Source organism: Haematobia irritans, chromosome 4 (assembly GCF_050003625.1).
Source record: "Haematobia irritans isolate KBUSLIRL chromosome 4, ASM5000362v1, whole genome shotgun sequence".
Lineage (NCBI taxonomy): Eukaryota > Metazoa > Arthropoda > Insecta > Diptera > Muscidae > Haematobia > Haematobia irritans.
In genome coordinates this window covers 61,715,920-61,738,314 of record NC_134400.1, presented here as the reverse complement: position 1 = coordinate 61,738,314, position 22,395 = coordinate 61,715,920, and the positions used below count along the sequence as shown (strand labels likewise).

The window sequence follows — 22,395 nt, the reverse complement described above, 5'->3', positions numbered from 1 at the left end:
ACAATGAGTATGCTGCCTTTGTGAAGCATAGTTCAGTCGTTTCGTGGATTCCGTGTTGTGCAGTTGCTAACGGATAAAGACACGCGTACCGTGGACTATGCAACTAACGTTACGTTTTCTATTTCCTCCGAACAAAAAGTAACATAGCATTTACGTTAAACCTACCTAAATACTACAACTACTATATCACATACATAAATATATTTTGTTTTTATACACATCTCGAGAAGAGTCTCTCACGCTTACACCTCAATGAAAAGTGTATCTTAATATTTACTGTTGTTAAAAAAAAAAAAAAAAAAAAAAACCTAAACGAAATAATTGTTTGTTACGCGAAAATTGTTTTTATACAAGCAGGTTTCCTTCTTCAAAAAATAAAATTAATTAAAAACACGACATAGATAAGTCGATCAAAAAATATACATATATTTTTGATAGAAAAAATAAAGTTCGTGTCGAGTGCGAATTGTAGCTTTGCTAAAGTGAAATAACCTGGGAATTAAGTGCTCCTGCTCCCTTTGAATGAATAAAATCAAACGAAGAAAGCATTCGAAAGAGGCAAATTGAAAAGCCCTACATTGTGTGGATTACATTACGTTCTAAACGGATTACTTGCCATCATCAACAAACACATAAACAAATTTCCTTTTGGGGGTAAGTTTAGCTGTTGTTTTTATTGTTATTCTTGTACTTCAAACTGTCTGTGAGTGAGCGTGCTTGGGTGGGTGGGTGGGTGGTTGGATGGTTGGAGGTGAGGCATGCGATTGTGGTGAGTGCAGACAATCTCATCGGTTGTGTTGGTATTTCACTTTTAGGGATAAAGGTGAATATATATGGCTTACGGGGCTGAACGGCGATGAACATCAACATCATTGTTGTCCGCCTGCCTGCTTGCATCTATTCAACACTTAACCATTATAAATATTCACCGTTTAGCATTTACAACATTACACTTTGAGCTCTTACCCCCCAGCCCTCCTCTTGGGCCTACAAAAAAAAAAAACAAAAACAAAGCTTGTTTGCTGTTCGACCCCATACGCTGCTTTGTGCACATACCTCACCAAGTACTTTACCATTTGGTTCATTGCATTGGTATTGGTGTTACTGAGTATTACAGAGTTTGGCTGCTGTTGATAATCAACTCTTGCTTTGCCCATCTTCTCCACATAGCTGTTCTTTCTCACAGTGAACTTAGCTTCGAGTGAAGTCGCATCTTCAGGTTATAGTTACTTTTCCAAATTAAAAAGATTTAACCTACTTTCATCGTTACTCAAACCGTCCGTCCGTCATTCCGTCCCACCAAATCAGCTTCTCGTCGACAATCATTTAAATTTAAACGAACATTAAACTTTGTACCGAGAACAACAAGCTTAGTGTAACCAACTCCAAAGCACCAGCCATAGGACGAGGCCACAGTCGCAGCAAGCTCAATCACCATCAACCGCACCGGCATCAGAGTGCCAATATTTTGCTTCACTTCATCGCATCTATGAAACGTTACCATCACTGTGTACACTCAAAATAATAATAATTCTTCCAAAAGGAAGTCAAAGATACTTCCATAGACCCAACTAAGCTTTGTTGGGGACAAACATTGTAAAGGTTATCGAAACAACTTTCACATGAAAGTGACCTAAAAATTTCATTTAAAAGGAGTACATTATTTTTTTGTGTGTATCATAGGATGAGCAATAAACAAAATAAACTGCAAAAACATCTATCCATACTCTGGGTACTGTAATCATACAATACAAAGACGACTGGAAGTTCGAAGCCGACTGCTTAGTTGTTGATGGTGCTGGCTGGTTGTTTGCTTACCTTGTGCAATGAATCGAGTGTGCTAAGCTGTAGTACTTGGCCATAGTAGTGAAACAGTGGCTCACATTGTGGTTGGAACAGCAAGTGTACAACCATAGAATAAAATATTTATGATTGTATCATCATAGTAAATAATTATTAATATTTGGCTTTATGATTCTTGAAATCCTATTAGGGTCTAGTGGTTGAAAATGGATATTTTATATTGAATCGAATTTACATAGTGAGTGACTGATAATACAACAGTAATGTAGATACACTGGTAGAAAAAGTTTCGTTATATTAATGAAATGTGTCATTAAAATTGAGCCAATGAAACAAATTCATTGATATAACGAAATTTTTCGTTATTATAACGAATTTTCTGTTAATCAACGAAACCTTTCGTACTATTAACGAACATTTTCATTCTCTTAATGAAAATGTGTCGTTGTATCAATGAAAAATTTTCGTTGGCTCAATTTTAATGAAATTTTCTTTGTGTGTAGTAGTCGCATTTTCAAAATTGATCTAAACTGATTGTGATCTGTCTACCAAATATGTTCACAATAGCAATGGTTAGTATTCTTAGAAAGGGCCTAGGGAAATTTACTGAAAATGAGAAAAAGGACGTTTTATACAAATGAAGTTCACAATTTTACTAAAATCCAAGTTAGCACAAAATTATTCATATTTTTCCATAATGAGTTAATTTTACTTAAATTGTATCTGTCTTGAACTTCGTATAGCGCTAAAGACATTTAAAAAAATGTGCTTCAAAATATGGATTTTTTTAAACAACAGAGAAAATGTATTAGTTTTAATGAATTTGTACTTAGATTTTCTTTTTATTGTGTATTATTTTTTTGTAGCTTTCCTAATAATTAATTTTCGACGCAAATGATATCTGTGTCTTAAGGGCGGTACTATGTTCGCTTTTCGTGTTTAAATTTCCGCGATTACTTTACTAAAATATAGATAATTTAACTCAATTGATACGCATTGCTTTTTCATATAGATTTGATTAAGACGTAACAGGAACATATTTGTTTTCATTTATAATTTTGATTGTATTGGAAAAAGTAATGGCGAAAATAAAGTGATTTTCAACTCGAAAACCGATATTAGTACCGACCTTTATAAACAATATAGTGAGCACTTAATAAAACAATAATACTATAGCTGTCATTTCTAGTTTGACAGAGAATTACCTTCTATATTAAGGGTTATTTTTTAAGAGGTATAGGAAAATTTGTCAAAATTCCGAAAAAATACTTGAAATCTTTATTTGAATCGATAGTACTGTCCATATAATTTAATGTACTCTTTATAACATTTCGGCCGGTATGTCACGAATAAATTCATCAATGTTGTCTTCCAATGCGTCAATTGAAGCGGGATTTTCTGTATAGACATCAACTTTAATATTGCTCTGCATAAAAGCAGTTACATCGCACGATATAAGCGGCCAATTAACTGATCTCGGAACGTAAAATAAAATGTTCACCGAAATCGCTCTCATGTAAGTCAAGCTCTTGCCGTTTGGGGAAAAAATGTTGGATATCATCGTTACGTTACGATTCGCATAATCTTAGAATGATGCCCATAAACCGCACTTACCATAATACTTCTGTCTGATCTTTACTTCAAAATCGATTATTTACGTACCCATTGAGCTAAAACTTAGCAATGAAATTTCTTAACAGAGCACGCATATTGATCATTCAATCAATAATTTGCAAGCGATATTCATTTGTACGACTATTCATGGTTAAATTATAGGCCAAACTGAAGATGTTTGACAGTGAAAATGTGTTGGCAAAACGAAAATAACTAAAACATCAACCTTTATAATACGACTTAGAATTCAATCAATTGAAACAAAATGTCGTTTTGAGCCACTGTAAGCATTATTTTTTACGATGACTCCAATCAAGTCTTCTTTGTGCAAACTCTTCAGTCTGATGGGAAAATGAAAGTATCATCTAGAGATCGCTTGGCTGGTTCGTTTTGACATAACTATGCAACTACTACAGCTAAAACCAACCAACACTGGGTACACCAACATCGACAGCTTCAACCTCTCGGTGCTGATGATGTACTGTGTAATAAGCATGTCGTTAGTTCGCATAATAGCACGACAGTTCATCCTGAACAATGTCGTTTGATATTTAAAGAAGATGATAGAGAAGTGAACATAACAACCAACAACATCAGCAAGCAAGGGGTGCTGAAAAATGGAATATTAAAATTAACCCAACATTGCAATGCTGAGTAATACAGTGAGTGAATGTGGCTGTGAATGTGATTTAGGTATTGAGTATAGTACGTCGGGGTTTTTTTTTCATGCAGGCACAGCTGCATTCAATGATACGATGGCATTTAGGCTGGAGGCTCCAAGCAGCTCAACACCAGCTAACTAACGATCAATTGCAAGCCATGAATCACACAGGTCGCGGCGACGGTGGGTGATGGAAGATGGCTATAAGGTTCACATGTTCGGCCGACTTGCAGAGAATGGCTGGAAATAATTGCACAACGGAAAGTCATTGATGTGGTTACTTACAATGAGAACTTGCGCATCCACAGTGAAATAGCGACACGATGACACTTTGGATGACGATGACAGCAACATTGGCGATGGCTTTTAGTTTTGTGTTGTGTGACATTGCGCAAATTGTACATTAACCGCTTTGGACCGCGCGAACACGACAAAACAGCTTAAATTGACTTGAACATCATCTTCATGACTGCTGCTGAGCCAGCAAATGTACAGTGACTGTTGATTTTTCTCCATTTCTTCATCATGTTTGCCTTCAGCTTCTTCTGCTTAATTTGGATTATGCGTCAGTTTGTTTGTTGTTGTTGGGCTCATAGTTGTTGTCTTCATTGAACATAGCGTGGGCTGGACAAATATTTGCTTTCTTGATTGCTTTATAAAGCGTCGACACCAGCCAAAGCCAACAACAAGATACCAACAAAAGAGTTTACATGAGTATCAACAACAAACATATGTACCCATATTGCCAAGTCAGCCCAGCATTCAAAGTAGTCAATAGCCAACAACCTCTAGGCCATAGTTTTGAGAAAATGAATGACGGGATTATTTTCGATAACAACCGAATATGATGGGGTGCAGCAATTTAGAATCATTTTTTGAGCATTTAAGGATAATTGATTCTAGAATAATGTAATAGCGTTGATTACCGTCCTTGAACGTTACGTCTTACAACTCTCTGCCATCAATTGTTTGTTATCTTCATTCAGAGTCTTATCGGTCTGAGGGATACTTTTTTTATCATTGAACTAAAAATAAAAACGCAAATCACTCAGTTCATATAAGTGAGTCTATATTAATATTCAACGATTTGAAAAAAGAGGAACACATTATATTGGTATCCAGCATAATTGGCCTCAGGGAATAGAGGCAGGTTCACTTATGCGATTCAGTCCATTGTGATAGCTTCAGGCAATAAAGTCGAATTTATTTTGCTTCCCCACAAATGTCATCACATGTAATCTAAAGTTGGCACAACGCGTGGTACTTATTTCAATTTTAATGTTGGTGGTCTCTTTTTCGCTAATACAAAAAAAAAAATTCAAAAGAACATAATCATTCCCAAATATATTATAAAATTTGATAAAACGATTTGTCCATACACGGATATCACCATACTTATATTCGAATCATTTCCTAGAAGGGCATCTGCATGTAGGTACCTCCAATTCACAAACACCACACATATTTTTATGTTTGCTGTCAAAAGATGACTGAGTTAAGGGAATGAGTAGACAAAAAAAATCAACAAACCAAAATAGATGAAACCCACCGATATCTGTCAGAAGGTAGGTGAGTGTACAATCAATACTCGAAAGCAATGGTATTAAATCTTTGGAATTCTCATCAAATATCAAATGTATGAAGAGAAATAAAAACAAAATAAGACGAGCGTACATTTGAAAAAGCTTTTACATATTCGGAACTTCAAAGAATTTTAGATTGTTTCCTAGTGTTGACATTGGAAAACACTATAACAGCGATCACCACAGTGACCAAACAATTTTTACTCCATCAATTCATGTTCCTTAGTGAGTTTTAAGAGTGGATCTGTAATGAAATTAGCAATTACGAAATTTCTTGACATACTTAACGCCTAAGCATTTACTAAAAATATGCACCACAAACATGTTTCAAGAGCACCATCTTACTTTTTCACAGGACGCATATAGCTTTTTTGTCGCAAATGTATTATTTTCTCTTCTCTCATCAAACATAACATGCTTGCCGAAATCAGATACATAATTTTCGAGAACATAAGATGGTTGCGAAATACATGCTCTTGAAACACGTTTGGGGTGATCATATTCCTTCTCTGCTCGGGGAAATCAAAGCCAATATCCCAAGCTATAGAATTACTTACTTCGCTTTCTTACGAATCGAAATAGCAAGACCCCATATTCATATCTGATTCACATCGAATCAAACTACCTAGACAAAAATCAGTGTACATAGACTTCTTATAGTTTTCCCAAGATCTATCTGTCAAAAAAAAAAAAATAATAATATTTAGACTTTTTCAATTCTGCTTTCTTCGCAGCGCTACCTTTCTACAGCATCATAAGCCCTATCTATAGATGATTTCGAGAGAACTGAAATGTTTTGCATATTTTATTTCCCACGTAAATTGGAGCTTTGTAACTCTTTTAAGACTGAAGGGTTATGCAACCTTATTTTAAGATAAACCATAGTAAGGACAATCTTTTTATAGTAACGAAATTTTAATTAAACGAAATTAAATTCCTAAACTTTGATTCCAAATCAAAGAGCATATTTTTGATTTAAAGACACAATATAAATAAATATCTCTGTATAAAATATAAATAAAGCTTCAAATATAGGCTACGATTTAATTTGAGGGAGAGAAAATGTAATCTTTAAAGGACACAAAAAATTAAAAATTGTCGAGATCTAAGATGATATCAATAATACCAATTACGATTTATCAAAGACAAGTTGCCAGTTTAATAGGATTTCCTTATATTGAAAACACCCATTTCAACAAAATGTCTGCAACGTAAAGACTTATCTCCATAACAGAGAAATGCGTCTTCTAAGCTACGAAAAAATAGAATATTTATATTTGTGCTTCAAATGGTTTTTTGTTTTCAGTGCATATACATTGATTTTCGAATACACCACCCTTAAAAACCTTAATTTTCAATTCTCAAAAGTTGTTTACGATCCTTGTTGGCATTGTACTCCACATAGCATAGATCGAAGATAAAATCATAAAAATCTAATAGAATATATGCTTTGGGAAAGTTTGTGAACAGAGGAAAAAAACAGACTGCATAGAATTTATAAGGCAGCGGCGTTTGTTATATTACGGATACCCTATCGATGAAGTATCTTGTGATTTTGTAAAGAAATTGCATTGCAAGATCGTACGTGTGAATTTTGTTTTTAATAGAAAACACACAAGGCTTTTACTTAATTATTTTGCTTTTCTCGTTTGTGTGGGAGACTCCAGGCCAGATATTGTTTTCCGGACATCTTCAAACTTATGATCATTATTGGGAATTGTAAGGAGTGCCACCAAGGTGCAACAACTGCACAAGCTGTAATAATGGAGTTTGACATAGTCGTTCGTTTATTGAGTACAATTTACCATAGCGATTTGAATACATTCTATGCAGATAACTGTATGAACGTGGGGATAGATGTAGGTGATGTGTGGCTCTTAGGGAATGAATACAGTACCTCATCAATGCACCAAACTTCCGCCACGATGTTGTGGGTACGAACATTGCAGCAGTCATATAGTTTGTTCTCCAGGTTGCCTTAGAACTTTTTATGGTCATTGAGGAAGGAATATTAAGGCTGTAATCAAAGGGGCCCATGAATGACAACCATCATATTTTTCTGAAAATATTACATCGTCGCCACAATCAAGATTCAATCATGTCATTTAGCTTTTAGAATGTGAAAGTGACAACCCTGTTTATTCTTTGCATGTATGACTTATTTTTCTTTGTTTATCGTGAGGAAGGAGTTGAGTTGAACACTTCTCATTAAAACCATTTATGCCATACACTCAGGATTACCACGTGCTTGGGAGTAATGACCATAGGACGGTTTCGGCTACTATACATTAGTTTTTCATGAGTACTACGTCCTTGCGAAAGTAACCAAGAGTTCCATTTAATAGTAATATCTTACCAATTTTGAACTATGTTACCTCCAAAATTATTTAGTAATGATAATATATGCTGGGTGCTTATTCTCTGGGTTGCTTTTTGTTTCCAAAGGTTTCTTCTCCACATTAAGTCCAAATTGACGTTGCAGCATTGATAAATGAGTCCAAAAACATAGTTATTTCTCGTAAAAAAAAAAAACAAAGAAGAGAAAAATTTAAAAGCGCTCATGGTAACGATCCTAAGGGATCTCATATTGGGCCTGCATAGCTAAGGCCCACTTGATTTATTTGCCAGGTATGTGTGTGAATGTTTTGTTCTTGCCTTTGTTTGTTGCATCATCATCAAGTCTATTGCTTGAAAAATGGCTGTACAAGGAACATGCATAAACAAAATGCCACTACGACGATGATGGTTCATTGAGTGGCATTTTGATTTTACACGAGGGGATAAAATCTATTGCAGTCTTCTATGAGATTATGTTCATCTTGTTGTTATTGTTGATATGGCCGATGTCATTATGGTTGGGGTTACTGCTACTTTGGCGTTGTGTTGCAGTGTTTCATGGAACGGTTGCTGGGTTGCCAGATTTGCAAATATTCTACTGCTACACTGTAAAAAGTTATTGACCAATGTAACCTTAATATGTTAGCAACATTTTTTTAATTATATTTTTTAGAAAACTTTAAACCTGATCTTAAAGAAATTGTTCGTTGAACTTAAGTTGTTTGTCTTTAAATTTGCACAAGAAATAATCCTCAAAGAATACGAAAACGCTGAAAATAGTATAAAATTAATTGGAGATTGTTGTTCGTAGATTTTATATAGTATTGGGCAATTGGTAGCATACTCTAATTGCTTATATGGGTCCCATCCCAGTTTTGGCGATGGAACCCTATAAAACCATGGTGGAAGCATAGCCGTTTTATATCTATTTCGGCCGCACAACAAACAATTTTTTTCAGTTGTGACTTAAATATAGAATCGAGCAACACTCATTGATTACAGAGATGTAGATCACCTGTGGCATCTATCACATACCTAACACAACATATCGTTTGCTGTATTCATTGTGCAATGGCATTTGAACAAGTAATGACATGCCACAATGGACACTTTGACATGACTGCATAATTGATAAAAATGAAATATCCTCGTTGAATACTAATATGCATTCCACAGAGTCCTTTATGCAAAATAAAAAAATAATTGGCTACCTTTACTGCTAAGATTACATTTAAATTAAAAATCGAAATGCCTTGAGCCACTAAGGATCAGAGCGTAAAAATTATCCCCATTTCCATGGAGAAGAGTGAAACGATTAAATACATTTCTTCTTCACCGACCATCGCGAAAAGTCCTGTAGGCTATCTCAATTCAAGAGTTCCCTTAATCGTGTGTAATGAAGGGAAAGTCCACAAGAGTCAATTTTAAATGAACCCATTGGATATTGTCATCACGTACAGACCTTTTTCGTGTTACTGATTTCTAATAATGCCTGTACTTGTAGTAGTTGAACGGTTGGTTCACCTACAAACACAAGTAGGACAATCACTTTGTTGTATTAATCGAGTCAAATTCAGTTTCCTTCCTTCTGTTATATAATCCTACGTTTTGAATAAATTTCCTATTTGAAACAGAACAACATTCATTGAAGCACGTAACCTACTATCCAGCAAAGACTTAAAGGACTTGTGGCAGCAAAGCAAATGTGTATGAATGTTTATGAATGCCTACAAATCAATGCATGTGTGTGTGTGTCACTTATATAATGGAAGCTTATTTGGTACCTGAAGAAAATTTATGAAAAACGGCTTGGGGAAACAACAAAAGAAAGAATGAAAACGAAATGGAAAATCAAATCCAACATAACCACACTCTAGGGATTCAATACTGTTCTGGCCTGGTGTGGCAGTGCAAATAAATGAAGCAAACAGCCAATGTGTCCCCATGCCACCACCGTCATCACTACATTGTGTCAGACCCATTTCTATAGGGATTTACGACATTCTCACGGAGATTTCAACATTCAGCATCCGCCAATTGCACCACACCACGTCACATACAACCCTTCTCACCGACTTGGTCTAGTTAACACTCCGATAACACACGCACACACACGCACTCACAAACAAAGGAACAGTTAAAAAAATACCCAAAAGACCATACCTTTTAAGGATCGTAGGGGGGTTAACACGTCCTCATTCGTATTCACCCGTACAACAGTGGCGACGTTACCCTACTACAATCTTTGAATTCAAGCACACTCCTAAATATGTCGTACGTGTGTGTGTGTGTGTTTGTGTGTGAATGGAGTGGAGTGATATAACCTCTATCGAAATGTTAACATGTAGCCGAGACTACCAGTCAAAAACAGAAGCATCACCTAAATGTAGCAAAATCCAATGGAATTACGCTCATTTATAAAGCAAACAATTGACGATGTTCGACTAGTGTGTCAAAGAGCGAAAGCCAACGACAACAGCTTCTTTCAATGGTTGAGCCAGCTACAGATGCTCCAAGTTGGTGGTTTGACTACAAGTAACTACTTGACAACATACAATTCCTCGCATCCGACATCCGAACATAATGCGACAATTGGCATATGAAATTCATAATTGATTTTATTGCTCTATGTGGTACTTTCATTTAGAGAGATAAACCCATATCGGAGATACCAGTATGAATATCACTTGCCCCCTAACTCTCAAGTGGAACTATTTTCGGATATTAGTCATGGCATAGAGAAAAAACAGCCTCATATGAGCATGGGAATCAAGCAGAAATAAATGCGTATTTGAATAGCCATTGTTTGTGGTGTTAAAGCATCATTAGAGCTAATGACACTACAGCACTTAACGAACGTATCTCGCCATTGGCGAATGTTGTTGTGGGAAAGACTGAACTCCAGAGCAGTTGTCGAAATGAAGATGTGCCACTAGAAATTACACAATAATATTTCTTGGGATATTACTCTTAACGCAACACAAGAATACCCCACCCCCACACTCCATAAACATTTCAATTCAATTACGTGAAGAGCTTAGGGTATGTGATAAATTAGAGTGTACCTGTGAATGAATGGATGAATGAGCGTCTGCAATTTTATGTACACCTTTCACATTGTTTTCGTATGATGGGAAACAAAGGAAAATATTGTTAAACTCGGACCATCACATTCCGCTTGAAAAGGTTTATCGTGCAAGGGGATAAATGGCGGGTCCGTGTAATTTTAAAAATTACACTGCAGAAATGAACATGCGTAAATCAACTAGGCCATACTGTTTCTGTTTGGTGATAGCGACGATCGCAACCATAAAGGAAACAATTTCTCATAACAATGAGAGCAGGATGATTACTTTTTTGTCTTAACGAAACGAAGTAACGTGATTATTATTCTCGTACTCCTTCTAACATTTTCGATCCTAGTTGACTAATTATGGATTCCATCAATCAATCTTAGATGATTCATTTAAGAATATCATATGAATATTCATTCTGCTGATACACTGAACAAACTATAATTTAAAAGATTATGCAGCCTAAATCGTAAGACTCATAATCTTTGGTTTAAAAACATTTTTCATTAAATTTAGGATGCGAATCCTTGAAGTAGTGCGTCTTTAAAGTAAGGTAAATTTTTCTTAAGGAAGAAAAACATTTTTGATATAAATAAATAATCTCGAAATTAACTGAGATGTTCACTCTTTAGATTAACGATGAGCTTCAAATATAGACTAACATTTATATTGAACATTTTGAACCTTTGGTTTAAGTTTTTTAATTAAGCAATAATTTTGTACATTGAAGTATCTGTTGTAATTTGGATTGTTCGTGATTTTTTTATTGATATATCGCAAAAAGAGGATGGAAAATCAATAAGTGATAGACCTCAAGTGATTTTAATTTTATAGAGCTTACATTTAAAGCTAGATATCATCCTAGATGTTCTCTTTATTTAAAATAGGCGCAACATATCCAAAACAAATTCCTAGAATTCTTCAGCTTCAAACATTCGGATCAATATTTTGATAATTTTCATAGTCTCAATGAATTGGTATTAAAAAAAACTGTTTAATATTATCACCATACATACTTGTACTTATCTAGAAAATAATAATCTTTTACCATATTAGAAAATATGAATTTATCTATGAGTGTTATTTAAAGCAGTACCTGTTTATATCATTTACATTACATTTCAGAGAAGGATTTTTGATATTGCAATTCTAGTTAGTTCATTATATAATTCACTAATTTTCCTTATATTACTTTTTCCCTTTAGCACTTTACTCCAGATAGTTTTATAAGAGTATTATGGGAAAAATATTTACAGTACTACTTCTAATTATGTTAATGTTTAATCATTTGTATAGAAATATTGGAAATTAAGCGTACTTCGTTGATGCGCCATACAAATTAGCCTCCAACTCTGGCAAATGAAAAACACTAGCTAACAAGGATTCCTACTTCATCTTCGCTTGCACTTCCCATTACAGCACAGCCCGCATACATTAATCATAAGCATTGGCGAACTGGGTGTAAAAATAGAATAGCATGTCTAAAATAACAAGGAATTGAATAGAAGAACAACATCATCAGCAGCAACAGAACAAGAAGTAATCTTTACAAAAAAACGGAAGCAACTACGCTGCATCAAGGTGTACTTGCGTGTGTATTTAAAACTGTTCACAGTGGGCAGAAAGGACATGCTAACGGATGTCGTGCAGAGAAGACGAACGTTTATGTCTTAAAGGTCGTTGTTACAGGAACATAAACAACAACAACATTAAATGTAATTAGTGCCTCTCGTACTGACGCAATCACAAGACACACATTTACTCTAGGAACGGTGTCCGTGAAGTTTGAATAAGGCAACAACTATAATCACAAAAACAAAATCAAACTAATGAATATTATACTATCGAATTCGTATAGAATATAGCTTTAAAGGAATACCAAAATTGCTCGCAAATCTAAATGTGCGTTTTATCAACAGAAACGCTAAGAAACTGTAACACATTTTAAAGAGATCATAAAACAATCGAAGAAAAATTGCCCTCCGCATTTAGCATTCACAATGGTATCTTCCGTAGGAAGGAGGCGAGGCTTGACGTCGTCATCGTTAAGCCAACAATTGAGCTTTTGCTTTGCCATAGCTTTGACCTTCCTATTGGTCACTGGCACAAATAAAAGTATGGCACAGGCGGCCGTCTTGCCATCGCTTGCGTATAGCAGTTTGGAATATGAGACAGCCCTGAATTGGGATTATTCGGTTGATTTAAACGAGGATTTTCGCGTGTATTGGACAATCGCCAACCAGGATATTACCTTCGAAATACAAGTACGGACCTTAGGCTATGTAGGTTTCGGATTCTCTAAGGATGGCAACCAGATTGGTGCTGATATGGCAGTTGGCTGGGTAGATGGAGGCCATACATTCTTCCAGGTACGCTAAACCGCAAACAATAACATTACCTAGGAGGGAAATTAATGAATTTTGTATATATTTTATTATGAATATCAGGATCGATATGTAGACGAATTAGGTACAGCTGAACCAAAAATTGATCCATCTCAGGACTATAGCCTTATGAAGGGCTATGAAAATAATACCCATACGGTGTTGCGTTTTCGCAGGAAGTTAGACACTTGTGACAATCAAAATGACATTGCCATCACTGTAAGTAGTAGAAGTGAACGTTTCTGAAAACCAAATGTGATGATCCTTATTCTCTATAGAACAACACAATGCGCATAATGTTTATGTACCACGATGAGGATCCACCCAGAGATTCCTTAACACCGTCTCCACTGCCGAACCCTATGGAGTCTTGGAGACCATATAAATCAGTTTTGCTGTTACAGAAATCCACAGTGGATCTTCCTCGTTATGAACCGTCAGCCCGTATATTGGAGTTGCGTAATCAGGATGTAGAGCTACCGTACGGTGATGATTCTCAATTTTGGTGTACAATGTTCAAGTTGGATAAACTTGATCGCAAATATCACATTATAAAGGTAGTATTAACCTTGGTAGGAGTTGAGTGGACGGTCATTTAAACCCCTTCCGTTTTTTCCCTTCTCTATATTAGTATGAACCAATTTTCGATTCTTCGTGGAGTTATCATTACCTGCAACAAATGACACTGTATGAGTGTCAAGGCAATAGTGTTCAATTGGAGGAGATGTCACGTGGAAGTGGGCAGCTATGCGCAGGGGGTCACAGTTTGCAATTGGGCTGTAATGCCATAGTGGCCTCATGGACCAGGGGATCAGAGGTAAGCGTAAATAACTGGCATCATTTTGTGCATTGGCGAGTCGACAAGTCATTGTTGTATTTGAATTGTTTTCGCTTTAGGGCTTTGCATTTCCCGCTGAAGCCGGTTATCCATTGGAATCCAAACACAACAAATACTTTCTGATGGAAACGCATTACAGCAATTTAAATGCCGACTTCGAGCCATATCAAACTCATCGTATGACAGACAGTTCCGGGATGAAAATAGTATTCACACAGGACCTGCGACCACACGATGCGGGTGTGCTTTCAATTGGTAGGTAGATACACGCAATTCCGGGCAAAGTTCAGCATTATGAGAGCGTTGTTGCCTGTTTGTGTGCACATGGTCAATACAAATTGAGTCCTACTAATTACTCTGTATGCTGTTGTTTGCTTTGTCATGTAGGCATGGATCCCAATTGGCGTCACATCATTCCACCCGGACAACAGAGGGTAGTTTCACAGGGACACTGTATGGAAGATTGCACAGGCTCGGCATTTCCCCATCAAGGTATCAATATTTTCGCTGTCATGATGCGCACCCACCAAATTGGCCGAGAAGTAAAATTACGACAGGTAAGACCAAGTGGCACCATGCTCACAAAGAAACTATGCCAATCACCTCTGCGATGGACATCACTTTGGTTAAGGGCAAAGGTTCTACAGCATAATGATAAACGCTGGGCCTACATGGCCATATTAAGCTTCGCATTTTCATCCATTCGATGATGCCAAATCGATTAAGTCGTTCCTCGTATCAAACAGTCATTCAGCCTTAACAACAGTTGACACGATTTTGCTTACCGTGCAAATTCCCTCAAAATGACATCGTTACCACCAGTTACATTGAAATCGAATAGAAGGCTACAGTGCAGCTTTGTGGCTTTGCAACACACTTTGACCTCTAGGGAGAATTCCGAAAAGGTATTTATGGCAGAAGACCATAGCAACAACCATCAACCATTATTGGTATTCGTGGTCAAGTAAGTTCGCGTAGCTATTTGGTGATGGTGGCGATAATGATGATGATGTCGTGGTTTTCAAACCTGGCACTGGCTCATTGCTGTGAGCCAGTACTGGCTTTGGTGTGCTGCTTGATTGTTTGGACGTTTAATGTTCTTAAATCGATTTGGCGTTTAAATTATTAATTGGACCCAAGTCTAATGTGAGCACAATATTCCGTTTTTAATGGCATTTTTCAGATACGACAGAACGAAGAACTCTTTCCCATAGCTCACGATAGCAATGTCGACCCTAGCTATCAAGACTACAGACGACTGTCCCATCCTGTACGTTCCATGCCAGGCGATAGATTGGTGGCGGAGTGCATTTATGATAGTTCGTCACGAAAGGCAATTACACTTGGTAAGTTGAAACGCTGAGACAGCAGCAATACGTTCCTATCTCTCTCTCCCTCTATGGCATTTGTGTGTGGCATGTTGTTCATAGGGCATACATCTGTATTTATTAGTCAATACATGGGGAAAACTCATGCACACACACACATGTATTGCCACACACATGCCTGCTGGGGCATTGGAGCTAGACTTAGCTTTTGCCGGCTCATTCACAGGCTAACACAATTTGCCACAAGGTGTTGTTAAACGTGTTCGCCCAATTTAAGTAATTACGATCATTATCCTGACATCATTTTATTTTATTCTGTTTCTTTCCATTCGTTGGTGCTGCTCAGGAGGTCTAACCATGAAGGAGGAATCGTGTACAGTGCTAACACTTTACTATCCCCGCCAGAAGGGTCTAACAACCTGCCACTCACTTCCTAGCTTGCCCACCGTCCTGCATTCACTGGGCATCGAACAATTGGCAATGTGAGTATCCCTTTGCTGGGTCTATAATTTTTTCCAATTCCCCCATCATGTGAAAATTGTATGTGTAGTCAAAGACCCATGCATACCTTCACACTAATGGTCGTATACAGGCACTGCTAATTTCTATGTGTTTTGTTGGTTCTTTTTTTCCATTCTGATTTTTTAGGACATCCAACCCGGTAGTTATTGCATCGCCTCCTGAGTTGGCCGGCATGACTTTGGAAACTCGCTTATTGTCGTACGATTGGGAACATCAGTTTGACAAATTCCAAGAGGCAACTCTCCGCGGATCCTTTAAGCCAATCTGCAGTGGTGCCCACAATGAACATTTGTCGGTAAGTTTTCATCACAAATCACTCAGCCTGTGTTTCGAAATTCTTGGAAAATCAGCGCCAGAGTGTATCGAGACTTGTGTTTCCTCTCTAATGGTTTGGGACTCATTGGGTGCATTTGCCCATTACGGGCGTGTGTGTGTGGTGTTGTGAAAATCACTTGACATTTTTTAGTGTAATTAAACTTTGCCGCAACCTCTTTGAGGCGAGTATTTCCGGCAGCATCCATTTTTCCAAAATTGCTACTTTTGGTGGAATGTTAAATTGTTATCTCATTAATCGGCCTCCAGGCACTCGCTGTCAAGCAGCAACACACACATACATACTTGATAAGTTTTTTTGCTTCTCATTATCTTTTCTTCAACGAGGGATCTAAGGATGCCATTCTTTTAATATTCCACATCGTTCTGCTTTCGCTTTGGCTTCTTTTCAGATATCTGAGCACTTAATCGGCTACAACAAGAACATAAGCAAAACGTATCGAGAGCCACGACGTTGTAAGCCAAAGCGGCTATTTGTCACCGAGACGATTCCTCAACTAGAATTACCTGTTTTGCGAGACTTGGAGACAAATCACCTCAGTGAGGCATCGGTGCGCAGCAGCCGCAGCTCCTTCATTGAAACCCTGGCGCTGAGTGGTTCAGAATCATCGTCATGCAGGAAGCCTGTCACTTGGCTTAGCATACACTTAGCTTGCCTCATGTACTTTGCCATAGTGTGGCTTGCCAGATGAAATGACCGGTTCGCCGCCAATGACTTTAGTCATTAAACTTAAAATGTTCAGTTTGACTTCATGTTATGTACCTATATTTATATCTTTCATGTCGTCTTGTGTTCCATGCAGTTTTTTGTTTGTTTCGATTTGTTTTTTCTTTGTTTGTTATTTGTGCAAGTTCGATTGACGACAACCAACCAACCTGTGTTTCTTTGAACACCAACTTAATAAGCAATATTTTGACAATGACTGTTGAAAGCAATCCCCACATTTAAGATACATACATACTTACATACCATACATACGCATGAATATATGTAGTTGCATATACATATGATGTTATACACATACTCACCACACCACCACTCTCTGCCATAGCATCAAAACTGCGATATCTCACACATCTCCATATATCTCTATCGTTTTATGTGGTCGAAGAGAAAATTTAAATATTCTGTGATGATTAATTTAATGTTAAGTGGTATTGCTCTTCTCTTCTGTTATTACCAGTGAGAATGAGATATGGCTGGCAAAGATTGGGGGAAAAAATTCTCCGAAGGCTGGATATGATAAACAATTTCATATAGATAGATATGTATGAGATATGGTAAAGGGTGCTTGGTGAAAAAGAGAGAGTGGCCACAACCAGTGTTACCAGGTTTTGAGATCATCACATAATGCAATAGCAAATAACTTATTACGTAAATTTTATTGTTGTTCTTGTGTTTTGCTTTGCTACGCTTACCAAACGGGTAAGCGTAATTATTTTGTTTGTATATGTACCTCCAAATAAAAACTCATTCGTAACACATCAATAAGAAGCCAGACGGAAAGCGCTATAGCGACAAAGTATAGTCAACAATAACGCCTTAATTTCCTGAAATTTGCGCAAAGTAATTAAAACTTTCATTATGTCATATTTACGAGTATTTAGAGCAGATATTAATACAATCTTTACAAAATTCTAAAAGGCGTACAAAGAAAATTGTTTGACTAATACAAAATGCTACGTTGAAATATTAAAGACTCCAATTAAACTCTTTATTGGTGGTAAACTAAATTATTCAGTAAAATCCAAAGTAATAAACGATGAAATAATTTTTGTTTTGTTATAACTATTTATCATAACAGCAGTTACATGAATGGAAGAAATGATTTTTTTTTTAGAATTTTTAGTATTCTTTAGCAAGAAATGAGGCATACATCTGAGTAGAGTTATATCAAAATCATGCCTAATATATATGGGAGAAAATAATTTCAGTCCATTTTTATGAAATAGAAGTGTTATTTAGCACACAATATTTGTTTTTTGTATTTATTCCAGCTGAAAGAACATACCTTAGCCAATTTCTATACGGCAACTACTTAGACTGGTACCAAACAGTATTAACTAATTTAATAAAAAATGGCATCTAAAAAATGATCTTCATTCATTCATTTTATTATTGAGGTCAAAATGATGTCCTGTATACATTACATTAACAACAATAGACAGCATTGTTGCTTTCAAATTAACATTCTTAAACAAATTTTGTATACTCTGCTACATGTAACATGTTACACTAAATTGTAAAACAATTTACATCTAGCAAACAATTAATATTCTTCTTGAAATCTCTTCTTTTTTCACACAATATATCATTTCATAAACTTTAGAGTTTATACCCCAAACTACTTATGATGGTTATATAATAACTTTGATCTTTATTGAAATGTGCCTACAAAAATACTAGCCCCGTCTGTCCGTCCACACATTTATCAGAGCTTCACGAAGTAACTCCCTAATAAGCAAGGAGTAATAAAAATAATAATGCGCTGAAACAAATTTAAAGAACAATTCATTAATTTGTGGCCTTAGTCCACAATAAAAAAAGGGATTCCTACTGTAAAAAAAAAAAACACCAAAGAAACATTTTTATTGTTGCCTATACAATCACCCTATGCTTTGTTTCAATTTATTTTAGGGTTATTATTCAATTGGAGAGTTATTTCGTGGTGCTTGACTATAGTACCCTATATAATATAAAAGCTCGCAAGCTGTATTAATATCTGTTAATTTGAGATACTCCTTAAACAAAAACTAAAGTTGGAAACAGTCATTTGAAAAGCTTACTAAAATTTTGTTTCGGTAGAGTAATTATTAACGCTTTAAAAAAAATAGTTTTGATATATAAAAATATGCCACATGCGTTCCATAGAAGGATATATTAGAGATAATGAGAAATTATGAGAGAATTATGATCAAACTTGTTATGTTCTACGGCGAGAATATTATAACTATTCTTTTTTTTTAACGAAATTTTATCAAAATTGAGAATGAGGTATTCAAAACTATTAGGCTTACCTGTCTGATGATAACAGATTTTGTATTTGTTGCTATTGCATTACATTGAAACTTTAGACTTGGTAACACGGGTTAAAACTCCCAAAATAAAATTACAAGCAAAAATTGATAATCATTAATGATAATACAAGTTCCAGTCACATTGTAGAGTTGATTGGTACTACATTTGTGAATGTTGTGTGTAGTGATTATGCGAAAAGAATGAAAAAAAAAACAAAAACAAAACAGATAAATGAAAGAAAATACACAAAAATATTATTTATGTTGTAGAATTATATTGATGTTGTGCATGTCCATACGTGTTTTAAGCAATAAATGTGTTGTATTTTAGGATTTATCAAATGTAGTAGTTAGCTGTACGTAGTTGATCAAACAAAAGAAAACAAGCAATCATGACTTAGAGGAGCAGCAAACGAATAATCACCAACTCTCCTCATCAGAGGGTGAGGTGAGTTTGAATACAGACTTATTCACATTCGTACGTAGACAGACGGAAAGACAGATACACATAGAGATATGACACCATACGATTTGCTGTTTCATCGTCCATGACGGATGAGAGAATGATGATGGTCTACCAAAGCACTGAAGCTGTTAAAAATAAAAAAAGAAGATTTTGACGCCAGTTTGAGCTGTGATATTTTTAAGCAACACTTTTCTTTAAGTGCGATAAGTGTACAAAAAAAAAAGAAAAAAAACCAACGCAGATTAAAAACAAAAACCGAAAGCATTATACATAGAAACTAAATCAGATGAAAATAACTTAATTTCATATACTAATTATACTATACATACATACATACTTACATGCATACACCTAAATTGTAGTCTTCGATATTATGTAGTTTGTAAATTTATCTATACATACAAGAATTGAATAAATTATATGTGCGACATACATAAAACCTAGAAGAAAAAAATAACAACCATGCGAAAAATATAAGAAAACCATACAATTTTAGAAAAAAACAAAATTTCTTTCATTTATAATTAACGATTCTCTCACGTAAGTAATAATATCACCTTGTTGTATACATTTGAAAGAACATACTTAATCGGAGCGAAAATTTTTTTATCTGCACTGATGAGGATGTGACAACCCGAATCCGTCGTCATCTGATCGCTTTTGACGACATTTGTATTTTTCCATGAAATCAATTGGAGATAAACTAAAAAAAATCTGTTCACTGCATGTAAGAAAGATTAGTTCACTCGTACTTATCCGTACAAATCTTGATTATAAACACAACATACGTACCAGACACCATGTAGTAAAAAATATATCACAAAACTAAATGAACTGTTTACCGAATCGATATAAAAATAGAAAATATCAACATGTTAAAGTGTCGTCAATAATTGGATATTGATATTGTTGTGCCAATGGTCTTCCAATATGAACACACATGCAATGGTTGGATCGCCACTTGCCATCTACACAACATTCATGTCATTTGTTTGAGTAACCTTTCGGAATAATTTGGCGACCGGACATATCGTCCCAAATGATTTTTGGGCGTTATGACCTCCATTGGGGCGGTCACATCGCCCAATTTTAGTTTGGGCTTTAAGTCCTCCCTCATCGCGGTCATATGTCCCAAAAAATAGGCGGTCACAACGCCCAATATTTTATGGGGAAAATGAATGTCGGAATACAAATCAAAAACTGTCATAAATGAGTAGTAGTTTTGATCCCCAATTTTGGTTAACTAAATACGTACGGTATTTAACTCAAAATGCTGTAATTGGAAAGACAGTGCAGATCCCTTGGTCTATAAGAAAATGCTAAGACAATTAAGGAGAAAATGGTGCCAAACGCTCCACAAAACCCCCCAGAACTCATAGTACTATTTGGCAAATCGGAACATATGAGTGAATTCTGAATGTGCGAAAGTATGCCGAAAAAAATATTTTAGCAAACCACTATTTGGCATAGTCTCTTTGTGTTCCACCTCAGTAACTAAAATAATAAATAATATGGATGATGGAGATGCCATTATTTTATTGATGTCCCTTTTAAGGTCGTTCCATTTTATCTTATGGGTACAAGAAATTACTAATATTTACGAAGGTTACGACGACATGTCAGTATAACTGTATTAATTTTTTTACAACAAGTTAGTAAACCGAAAGATGCAAGAACTTGAGGACGAACTGAATGTGATGAATTTAAAAAAGAATTCGCGCGCGCGAATCCTTCTTTAAATTCATCACATTCAGTTCATCCTTACATTCTTGCAACTTTCGTTTTATTATCTTGTTCTAAACATTAAAATTGGAAAGAGATGATCGATGTGCTGCTGATGTGAACTTGACATTAATCGCAAGCGATTTTTTTCACATACCCATCAGCAGCACATCGATCATCTCATCTCGTTCTAATTTTCAGTTTAAAATAACATACATAATTTTCAATTCAGCATTTTTCTGGTTTGTTCAAAAGAAAAAAATAGCATTTTCCGAATTTTCATGTTTCAATATATAAATTCAAATGTCTTTGAGATTAAACCAACCTATTTCACGAGCGAAATAGGTCTTCGTAGTGTCACTTTAGCCGCTTTTCCATTTCTGTCGTACGCTGAGAAGAAAAATGGTCAACAATTCTGATCCAGCCAAAAACAATTAAAACAAACTATGAAGCCAAGATATGCTAGTTTTACCTCTTCTTCCAGATTACGAAATAAAAACAGGATTCGATATTTATCAATAAGAGGCATATCAATCTATTAAATATTTAAAAAAATATATTTTGTTATTTTAAAATATTCGCGCGCGCGAATCCTTCTTTAAATTCATCACATTCAGTTCGTCCTCAAGTTCTTGCATCTTTCATTTTATTGTCTTGTTCTAAACATTAAAATTGGAAAGAGATGAGGTGAGCGACGTGCTGCTAATGGGCG

At 35.7% G+C, this 22,395-nt stretch overlaps 1 protein-coding gene across 2 annotated transcripts; it reads left to right on the top strand.

Moving 5' to 3' along the window:
* Positions 1-51: 51 nt before the first annotated feature.
* Positions 52-20,421, top strand: LOC142233410 (MOXD1 homolog 2-like). 2 transcript variants are annotated; one of them, XM_075304310.1, is made up of 11 exons: positions 52-654; positions 12,492-13,441; positions 13,520-13,675; positions 13,735-14,013; positions 14,088-14,273; positions 14,354-14,549; positions 14,682-14,851; positions 15,478-15,640; positions 15,969-16,104; positions 16,271-16,439; positions 16,870-20,421. In XM_075304310.1, exons 2-11 carry the CDS (start codon positions 13,073-13,075, stop codon positions 17,167-17,169), a joined length of 2,124 nt encoding a protein of 707 aa, XP_075160425.1. In that variant the 5' UTR covers positions 52-654; positions 12,492-13,072; the 3' UTR covers positions 17,170-20,421. The 2 variants fall into 2 exon arrangements, with proteins under 2 accessions (XP_075160425.1, XP_075160424.1); XM_075304309.1 differs by having other exon boundaries at positions 12,369-13,441.
* Positions 20,422-22,395: the final 1,974 nt, after the last annotated feature.

Bases quoted from the DNA above. Each gene is read 5' to 3' on its own strand.
- LOC142233410 (XM_075304310.1), top strand. From the start codon at position 13,073: ATGGTATCTTCCGTAGGAAGGAGGCGAGGCTTGACGTCGTCATCGTTA. The intron at 14,550-14,681 runs GTAGGTAGATAC...TTTGTCATGTAG, and splicing joins TGCGGGTGTGCTTTCAATTG to GCATGGATCCCAATTGGCGT. The intron at 16,105-16,270 runs GTGAGTATCCCT...CTGATTTTTTAG, and splicing joins GGCATCGAACAATTGGCAAT to GACATCCAACCCGGTAGTTA.